This window comes from Suncus etruscus, chromosome 8 (genome assembly GCF_024139225.1).
Source record: "Suncus etruscus isolate mSunEtr1 chromosome 8, mSunEtr1.pri.cur, whole genome shotgun sequence".
Taxonomy (NCBI): Eukaryota; Metazoa; Chordata; class Mammalia; order Eulipotyphla; family Soricidae; genus Suncus; species Suncus etruscus.
Genome location: NC_064855.1, coordinates 74,308,451 through 74,319,121, shown reverse-complemented (window position 1 = coordinate 74,319,121; position 10,671 = coordinate 74,308,451). Strand labels below are relative to the sequence as shown.

At 41.2% G+C, this 10,671-nt stretch overlaps 1 protein-coding gene and 2 pseudogenes across 1 annotated transcript; 2 read left to right on the top strand and 1 right to left on the bottom strand.

The window, feature by feature from the left end:
- On the top strand, window positions 1–383 carry LOC126016746 (uncharacterized; annotated as a pseudogene).
- Window positions 384–6,505: 6,122 nt separating this feature from the next.
- Window positions 6,506–6,903, top strand: LOC126016764 (uncharacterized; annotated as a pseudogene).
- Window positions 6,904–9,717: 2,814 nt separating this feature from the next.
- LOC126016362 (ras-related protein Rab-18-like) lies at window positions 9,718–10,139 on the bottom strand. Its single transcript, XM_049778941.1, has one exon. It carries the CDS (start codon window positions 10,098–10,100, stop codon window positions 9,870–9,872), a length of 231 nt encoding a protein of 76 aa, XP_049634898.1. The 5' UTR covers window positions 10,101–10,139; the 3' UTR covers window positions 9,718–9,869.
- Between the last annotated feature and the right edge of the window lie 532 nt (window positions 10,140–10,671).

Here is a 10,671-nt window from a genome sequence, read left to right as displayed (position 1 = left end):
TAAAATAGGGGGCAGTGCGGCCTGGGGTGTGGCGATGAGTGTGTGAGTGTGAGCATGAGTGAGCAAGGCAAAAGAGAGCGCCCACCCCAGCACACTTACCCTGCCTACACATTGATCTTATTTGATCTGGTCTAACCCCAATCCTCAGCCCCACTGGGGTCAACACAAGATGAGAAAAACCTCCCTCCTGCGTAGTCTTCTGCTTGTGCCCTGTGGAATTAGGCCTTCCGGGAGGCAGCAGCATCATCTGAGGCCTAGTTCAATCTTGGCCCAAAGTTGGTTCCAAGGGGTCCAGTGCTTGGATGTGATGAATTGATCAGATAAACGAGGACCAGAGGTTCACCTCCCCGATTGCTGATTTATCAAAGGTAATTCTGATCTGAGCCTGGAATAAAAAATATACATAAAACATATGTTACTAAAATAAAAGTTAATGGAGTATTTTGATACTGCTTGCATTAACCTTGAGGGAATCTCCCAAACACTACTCAGAAGGGCCATGAGCCCCACTGACAATTCTCAGTCAAGTTTATCTACTTTTCATTACTAGAAGCTAAAGAGGTATTTGTTATGCTTTACCTTGTCCACACTGACAACCTTGCAATTCAATGAGGCCTCATGATGGGGCCGGTGCAGTGGCGCAAGTGGTAGGCAGTCTGATCATGCTAACCTAGGACTTACCATGGTTCATTCCCCCGGGGTTCCATAGGATTCCTAAAGTGATGAGCAATTTCTAAACACAGAGCTCAGAATAAGCTCTGAACTTTACTGGGTGTGGCCCAAAGACCAAGAAAAATTTTTAAAAAATTGCTCCTGGTAGCTCAGGGGATCATATGGGAAACCGAGAAACAAACCTGGGTCCATCCAGGTTCAGCCTTGTGCAAAGGAAATGCCCTGCTACTGTGCTAACTCTCCAACTCCTCAATTTAATATTTTTCAGATTGTTTATTTTTTTCATCTTGATTGGTGTTTGATGTGAGTCAAACCTAGCAATATGCTGGAGTAATACTTTATCAGAACACAGAACTTCACATAATTAAAGAAATTGAGCCTGGTGTTTTACCATGTAAAACATGTTCTCTAATGCATAAAGCAATCATCCTTTCCTCTTGACTAATTTGTATATTATCAGACTGAATTTTATTTTATATTAATATTTTTCTTGGGGCTACCCCCTGCTTGAGTTACACAAGGCTATGCACTAAAACATTGCTCCTAGTTGGAGCACTATATGGGATGCCAGTGGATCGAACCAGGGTCTGTCCTAGATTAACTTGTGCAACTCTAATGCGATGCTGCTTCTACTAATGCTCCTACCAGTGGAAAACATTTTAGTTTTTTAGCTTTTTGCGCCACATTCTGTGAGGCTGAGGGGTGATAACTCCTGGATATGAGCTCAGAACTCCATCCTGCCTTAGGGACAATATCGGATGCCAAGGGATTGAACTGAGGTTCATTCTAGGTTTGAGCATGCAAGGCAAATGCCCTACAGCATGTACCACAGTTCTATCCCCTGGAAAACTTTTTTTTTTTTGGCCACACCTGATTATGCTCAGGGGTTTCTCCTTGCTATGCGCTCAGAAACTGCTCCTACCTTTCGGGACCATATGGAATGCCAGGTAATCTAACCAATGTCTGTTTTAGGTTAGGTCATGCCAGGCAAACGCCCTACCATTTGCGCCACTGCTCCAGTTCCTGGAATATTGGGTTATTTTAATGGCAAGATTTGTTCTCGGATTCACATTCACTGTATTCTACAAAATGTTCATATATAACTAAAACTGTCTAAAACATAAGATTGGGGGTCAGCAAGGTGGCACTAGAGGTAAGGTGTCTGCCTTGCAAGCATTAGCAAAGGAAGGACTGCGGTTAGATCCCCGGGAACCCTGAGCATCAAATGGGTGTGGCCTGAAAAAAATAACCAACAATAAAACATAAGATTGTTCTGCTCTAAATTTGGAGTCTACAGTGATAGAGTACAAATATATGAAGGACCAAAATAATATATTTACTATAAAATAAGCTTCAAACTTCATATTTAATTAATATTTTTCATGTTTTGGTTCCTATATATCACCTGAAAATCTTGGTACAGTTCAAATTATTATTTAGTAGGTCTATAATTTGATGTACCAATTTTTTAGATAGAGGACACTTTTACTTCCTGCTCAATAAAAGAGATAAGTATTGAGTTTCTATAGGATGACTGTTCATAATTTTACATAATAAAATTAGCATCTATATAAGAATGCTAAAGGAATCTGAATACGTTTTATTTATGGTAAAATGTAAAAAATACAGGGGCCGGAGAGATAGCATGGAGGTAAGGCGTTTGCCTCTCATGCAGGAGGTCATCGGTTCGAATCCCGGCGTCCCATATATGGTCCTCCCGTGCCTGCCAGGAGCAATTTCTGAGCCTGGAGCCAGGAATAACCCCTGAGCACTGCCGGGTGTGACCCAAAAAAAACACACAAAAAAAAAAAAATGTAAAAAATACAGAAAATATATTAATAAAATAAACATTAATGGATAATTTAGTTACTGCTTGCATTAATCTTGAGGTATTCTCCCAATCACTTCTCAGAAGTTCCATGGACCCCATTGACATTTCTCGTCACGTTTAATCTATATTTAAATACAAGAGGGTAAGGAGGAACCCGTCATGCCTTAGCTTGTTCACGTTGACCACCATTGCAATGCAATGAGGCCTCGTGATGTGACGGGCCAGAGCAGTGCTGCAGGCTATTTTCCTTGCATGCGCAAACCTTGGACAGAATGCATTTCCATCCCCTGGTATCCTATGTTTCCCCAAGCCATGCCAAATTCTTTTTTTGTTTGTTTTTTGTTTTGGGCAGCCACACCCATTTGACGCTCAGGGGTTACTCCTGGCTATGAGCTCAGAAATCGCTCATGGCTGGGGGGACCGTCTGGGATGCCAGAAATTCAACCTGGTCCTTTCTACTCTAGTGCTTGAAGGGCAGACGCCTACCTCTATCATCACCACTCCAGCCCCTAGCCATGAGCAATTTCTGAGCACATAGCCAAGGAAAAGCCCTGAACAACACAGGTGTGGCACAAAAAAAACAAACAAACAAACAAAAAAAAAATCAGTAAAAGGAAAAAAGAATGAAATTGCACCTTCAGCTCAGGGATACATATGGGAAAACAGGTAAGAAACCCAGATCCACCCTGGTTTGGCCATATGCAAGAAATATGCCCTGCCACTGAGCTAAATATCCAGCCACTAAATTAGATATTTTTAGGACTATTTAATTTTTGTCTTACTTTATTTTTTGTTTTATTTGAGTCAAAGCTAGCAATATTCTGGAGTAAGCCTTTATCAGAACACAGAGCTCCATGCAATTCAAGAAATTGAACCTGAGGTTTTACCATAGGAAGCATGTTGTTTAATGCATAAATATATCATCCTGTTCCTCGTCTCTAATATGTATATTATAAGACTGAATTTTATTTTATTAAATATTTTTATGGGGGGGGCTACACTCTCTGACGCTCAGGAGTTACTTCTGGCTATGTGCTCAGAAATCGCTCCTGGCTTGGAGAACTTTATAGGATGCCAGGAGATTGAACCATGTTCTCTTGTAAGTTTGTCATAATACCTCTTGCACCAACACTCCTAAAACTGGAAAAAAAAATTTATTTATTTATTTATTTATTTGCTTTTTGTACCATACCCAGTGACACTCAGGGGTAAATCATGGCTATTCGCTTAGAAATGACTCCTGGCTTGGAGAATGATATGAGATGTCCATGTGTTGAACCGCAGTCTGGCGGTTCAATATGGGGCAGAGTGATGTCGCAAGCGTTAGGCCTTTTGCTTGAACAAGCTCAACTAGGTACAGACTATACATAGTTCAGTCCCCCTGGCGTCCCATCATGTTCCCCAAGCCATGAGCAATTTCTAAGTGCAGAGCTAGGAATAACTCCTGAATGTCACCTGTTGTGTGTTAAAACAAGGAAAAATAAAAAAGCAAATGAAATTGCTCTGGCAAGTATGGCATAAAATATAGGATGCTGGGAAAAAAAACCAGGTCTATCCTGGTTCAGTCTTGTGCATGGAAAATGCCCTGCTGCTGTTCTAATTCTCCAACCCCTCAATTTGCTCTTTTGAAGAGTACTTAGTTTTTCATCTGGATGGATTTTGATGTGAGTCAAACGTAGTAATATTCAGTAGTAATCCTTCATCAGAACAGAGTTCCATTCAAGACATTAAACCTAGAGTTTTACCATGTGAAGCATGTTCTCTAACACATAAAGCTATCATCCTTTCCCTCTTCTCTAGATTTCAAATGATCAGAGTGCATTTAAATTTATTTTATTTAATATTTTGCTGCGGGCAACACCCGGTGTATCTCAGAAGTTACACTGGCTCTGTGCTCAAAAATTGCTTCTTGCTTGGAGAATAATATGGAATGCCTGTGGAGCAAACCACGGGGTGTCATAGGTGTTCGCGTGCAACTCTAATGTAATACTACTATCACCAATGCTCTAGTTCACGGAAGACAGTTTGTGTGTGTGTGTGTGTGTGTGTGTGTGTGTGCGCTGCATCTCAGTAGTGATGCTCAGGGGTCACATCGAGCTATGAACTCAGAAATCACTCCTGGTTTGGGGGACCATAAGACTCCAGTGGATCGAAGCACAGTGAGTCTGAAGTTCCTACATACAAGGCAAACTCCCTATTGCATGCTCCACCACTCCAGCCACTGACAACTTCTATTTATTTATTTATTTATTTATTTATTTGCTTTTTTTGTCCACAACTGGTAACACTCAGGGCTTACTGCTTACTATGGCCTAGAAATTGCTCCTGGCCTTGGGCCTGAGCTGTGGCACAAGCCGTAAGGCATCTGCCTTGCCCACGCTAGCCTTGGACGGAGAGTGGTTCAATTGCCTGGTGTCCAATATGGTACCCCAAGTCAGGAGAAATTTTTTGGGGGGTCACAACCAGCAGCGCTCAGGGGTTACTCCTGGCTCTATGCTCAGAAATCTCTCCTGGCGGGCTTGGGGAACCATACTGGATGCCAGGATTTGAACCAATGACCTTCTGCATGAAAGGCAAACGCCTTACCTCCATGCTATCTCTCCGGCCCCCAGGAGAAATTTTTGAGTGCATAGCCAAGAGTAACTTCTGAGCATCACCATGTGTGGCCCAAAAATCAGAAATCTTGTTACAATTCAAATTATTATTTAGTAGGTCTATAATCGATATAACAATTTATTAGAGGACACATTTACTTCTTGCCCAATAAAAAGAAATAAGTATTAAGTTTCTATAGGATGCCTGTTCATAATTTTACATAATAAATAGTAGCTTCTATATAAGAATGCTTAAAGGAATCTGAAAAAAATGTTGATTTATGATAGAATGTAAACAATACAGGAAATATATGTTAATAAAATAAATATAAATGGAAAATTTAGATACTGTTTGCATTAATCTTGAGGTATTCTCCCAATCACTTTTCAGAAGTTCCATGGGCCCCGAGAAATTGACATTTCTCGGTGACGTTTATATTTAAATACAAGAAGGTAAGGAGGTACCTGTCATGCCTTAGCTTGTCCACATTGACCACCATTGCAATGCAATGAGGCCTCATGATGGGGCTGGAGCAGTGCTGTATGTGGTAGGCTGTTTTCCTTGCATGCGCAAATCTTGGACAAAATTCAGTTTCTTCCCCTGGCATCCCATATGGTTCCCCAAGCCATGACCAAATTCTTTTTTTGTTTGTTTGTTTTTGGGTGGTCCACATCCATTTGACACTCAGAGGTTACTCCTGGCTATGTGCTCTAAATCGCTCCTGGCTTGGGGGGACCATATGGGATGCCAGGAATCAAACCTGTTCCTTCCTAGGTTAGAGCTTGCAAGGCAGACGCTGTACCTCTAGCGCCACCACTCCAGCCTCAAATCATGAGCAATTTCTGAGCACATAGCCAGGAAAAACCCTGAACATCACTGGGTGTGGCACAAAAACAAAACAAAACAAAACAAATTATAAAAAGGAAAAAAAAAATTGCACCTTGCACTCAGGGGTACCTATGGGATGCCAGGTAACAACCCCAGATCCATCCTGGTTCAGCCATCTGCAAGGAAAATGCCCTGTCACTGAGCTAAATATCCAGCCACTCAATTTGATATTTTTAGGACTATTTAATATTTTGTCTTGATGGGTGTTTTATTTGAGTCAAACCTAGCAATATTCTGGAGTCACATACTTACTACCAAGTAAGCTTCAGACTTTCAATTCAATTAATACTTCTCATGTTTTGGTTCCTATATATCACCTAAGACTCAGGTTACAATTCAAACTCTAATTCAATAGGTCTAAGAATTGATGGAATAAAATTGATTAGATGGAGGACACTTTTACTTCCTGCCCAGTAAAAGAGATAAGGATTTAGATTTTATATGATGTGCTTTTATAATGTTACATAATAAAAATGAGCTTCTATTTCAGAATGCTTAAGGAATCTGAAAAATATTGATGTATAGTAAAAGGAAAAATACATAAACTAGGGGGCAGTGCAACCTGGGGTGTGGTGATGAGTGTGTGAGCATGAGTGTGCAAGGCAAGTATGTTAGCCCACCCCAGCGACCCTCCCTCACCTACTCCTTGATCTTATTGGATCAGGTAAAACCCCCACCCTCAGCTCCACCAGTGTTGATCCGGGATGAGAAAAATCTCCCTCCTGGGAAACCCCCTGCTTGGGCCCATGCAGTGAGGCCTTCCTGGAGGTGGCAGAATCACCTGAGGCTAGTTCAGTCCCAGCCCAGAGTTGATTCCGCAAAGGTGCAGTGCTCGGACATGATGAATTCATCAGATAAACGAGGCCCGGAGGTTCACCTCCGGGATTACTGATTTATCAAAGAGGTTTTTGATCTGAGCCTGGAATGAAAAAATACATAAAAATGGGCCCGGAGAGATAGCACAGCGGTGTTTGCCTTGCAAGTAGCCGATCCAGGACCAAAGGTGGTTGGTTTGAATCCCGGTGTCCCATAGGGTCCCCCGTGCCTGCCAGGAGCTATTTCTGAGCAGACAGCCAGGAGTCACCCCTGAGCACTGCCGGGTGTGGCCCAAAAAACAAACCAAAACAAAACAAAACAAAAAAACATAAAATATATGTTTATAAGAGAAAAATTAACGGAGTATTTAGATAATGCTTGCACTAATATTGAGGGAATTTCTCAATCACTACTCAGATGCTCAATGGGCCCCATTGACAATTCTTGGTCAAGTTTATCTACATTTCAATAAAAATGTAAGGACATACTTGTCATGCCTTAGCCTGTCCATATTGACCACCCTTGCAATGCAAGGAGGCTTCGTGATGGGGACAGAATGATGGTGCAAGCAGTAAGTCTTTTGCTTGAAAGCTCTAAACTAGGACAGACCTTGGTTTAATCGTCTGGTGTCTCATATGTTTCCCCAAGCCTTGAGCAATTTATTTTTTTTTCTTTTTTTTTTTTGGGGGGGGGTCACACCCGGCTGTGCTCAGGGGTGACTCCTGGCTGTCTGCTCAGAAATAGCTCCTGGCAGGCACGGGGGACCCTATGGGACACCGGGATTCGAACCAACCACCTTTGGTCCTGGATCGGCTGCTTGCAAGGCAAACACCGCTGTGCTATCTCTCCGGGCCCCAATGAGTAATTTAATTTCTAAGCACAGAGCTAGGAATAACTCCTGAATATTACCAGTTGTGTCTTAAAACCAAGAAAAATTTTAAAAAATGAAATTGCTCCTGGCAAGTAAAACCTGGGGTTTTACCATATGAAGCATGTTCTTTAATTTATAAATATATCATCCTGTACCTCTTCTCTAATATGTATATTATAAGACTGAATTTTATTAAATATTTTGATGTGGGGCTACACTCTCTGACGCTCAGGAGTTACTCCTGGCTATGTGCTCAGAAATCGCTCCTGGCTTGTACCATACCCAGTGACAGGGGTAAATCATGGCTATTTGCTTAGAAATGGCTCCTGGCTTGGAGAATGATATGGGATGCCCATGTGTTGAACCGCAGCCTGGCCTCAATATGGGGACAGAGTGATGTCGCAAGCATTAGGCCTTTTGCTTGAACAAGCTCAACTAGGTACAGACCATACATAGTTCAGTCCCCCTGGATGCTAGGAAAAAACCCAGGTCCATCCTGGTTCAGTCTTGTGCATGGAAAATGCCCTGCTGCTGTTCTAATTCTCCAACCCCTCAATTTACGCTTTTGAAGAGTACTTAGTTTTTCATCTGGATAGAGTTTGATGTGAGTCAAACCTAGTAATGTTCAGTAGTAATCCTTCATCAGAACAGAGCTCCATTCAAGAAATTAAACCTGGAGTTTTACCATGTGAAGCATGTTCTCTAACACATAAAGCTATCATCCTTTTCCTCTTCTCTAAATTTCAAATGATCAGAGTGCATTTAATTTTATTTTATTTAATATTTTGCTGCGGGTTACACCCGGTGTATCTCAGGAGTTACACTGGCTCTGTGCTCAAAAATTGCTTCTTGCTTGGAGAATAATATGGAATGCCTGTGGAGCAAACCACGGGGTGTCATATGTGTTCGCGTGCAACTCTAATGTAATACTACTATCACCAATTCTCTAGACCACGGAAGACAGTTTTGTGTGTGTGTGTGTGTGTGTGTGTGTGTGTTGTGCCTCAGAGGTAGTGCTCAGCATCTGAGCACCTCAGTGCTATATCCTCAGAAATCGCTCCTGATTTGTGTGACCATATAGGACTCCATTTGATCAAATCACCCTGCTCTTATGTTCCTGCATGCGTGGCAAACTCCCTACTGCATGCTCCACTGCTTCAACCACTGAAAACATTTTCTTTCTTTCTTTCTTTCTTTCTTTCTTTCTTTCTTTCTTTCTTTCTTTCTTTCTTTCTTTCTTTCTTTCTTTCTTTCTTTCTTTCTTTTCCTTCCTTCCTTCCTTCCTTCCTTCCTTCCTTTCTTTTTCTTTTTTTTTTTGCATTTTTTGTCCACACCTGGTACCGATCAGGGGTTAATCCTGGCTATGGGCTAAGAAATTACTCCTGGCTTTGGGCCAGAGCTGTGGCATGAGCACTATGGCATCTTCCTTGCCCACACTACCCTAGAAAGAAGAGTGGCTCAATCTGACCTTGGTGTCCCATACGGTCCCTCAAAACTGGAGACATTTTAAGCACAGAGCCAGGAGTAACTTCTGAGTGACACCTTGTGTGGCCCATAGACCCCAAAATAAGAAATTGCTCCTGGCTTGGGGGACCATATGGAAAGCCTGGAATTGAAAAAAAAGGCATGCCTTAGGTTATTGTGTACCCGTTTATTATTTTATTATTTCAGTTTATTCTTTTATTATTTTATTTTACATTTTATTTTATTTATTTTGTTATTTTCTTTTATTTCATTATTTTATTTTATTATTTTAGTTTATTGTTTTATTTTAATTATTTTATTTTATTTTCATTTTATTTTTTATTTTATTTTATTATTTGGTTTATTTATTTATTTTTATTTTGTTTTATTATTTTAGTTTATTTATCTTATTTTATTATTTTAGTTTTTTATTTTATTTTAGTTCATTTTATTTTATTTTATATTTTGCTCCGGGCTATACCTAGTGTAGTTCAGGAGTTACTCTGGTTTTGTGCTCAAAACTCTATACACAACATGGAATATTTTCGTGCAAATTTCGGTTCTTCATTTCTATCTTCACGATTTTCCTTGTCACTTTTATTTCCAACTAGCATGTTTACTATGTCATTTCTCGTGCAGTATGTTTCCAATTCATTTAACCAATTATCCAGTTTAACAAAAGTGTCTCTCCTTGTGACATCACAAACTAATATTACAACCTGTGCACCTCTGTCATAGCTGGGAGTTCATGTTCTGAATCTCTTGACCTGCAGTATCCCATATTGCAAGTTTGGCCTTCTTTCCATCCACTGGGATTGTTTTCACTTGAAAGTCAACACCTATTGTTGCTGCAAGTTCTGGATCAAAAGTATCATCTGTGAACCTCAAGAGCAAGCTCGACTTCCCCACGCCACCCTCGCCGAGGACGAGGATCTTGAGGGTGGTCGACAAGTCCTCGTCCATGCTGACCCCGCTCCGTTCCACCTACCGCCGCCCCGCTGGCCGCCCGCTGTGGTTTCCTCGACCATTACACAGCGACCCGCGCATGCGCAGCGCGCCGCCGCCGCCGCTCTTCTAAGGATAGTTAGAATCAGAAAACTGCAGGTATGCGGGGGAATTTGGGGGGAGATTTGCCAAGTGTTTCTTTGTATTGCTGACCAGAAATAGTAGCACTCCTGTGAAATTTTACAGGCTTGGCAGGGCAAATCTGCCAGGCCATTTAATTCTTAATATAGTTACGAATCTTTTGAGCATCTCTGTAGTTTTGTCCAGTTCTCAAGAGAGGCTGAAATACATTTCGTTGTTCCTGTAGACCAGAAAATCAGCATGAACTTTATGCTGGGCTATCATTTTATTTCTGCACTTTAGAGCTTCAGAGCTCAGTCACTCATCTCTGGGACTCCAGTTTATTCATCAAAGGAGTGTTATTAGTCAAACAACATCACAATTATATGTAGTAACAGATGAAGTATTTAATGTATCTTGATCCTTCCAAGCAACAGGCTGAGAATTCTTTTTCTTCTGTGTCTACAAA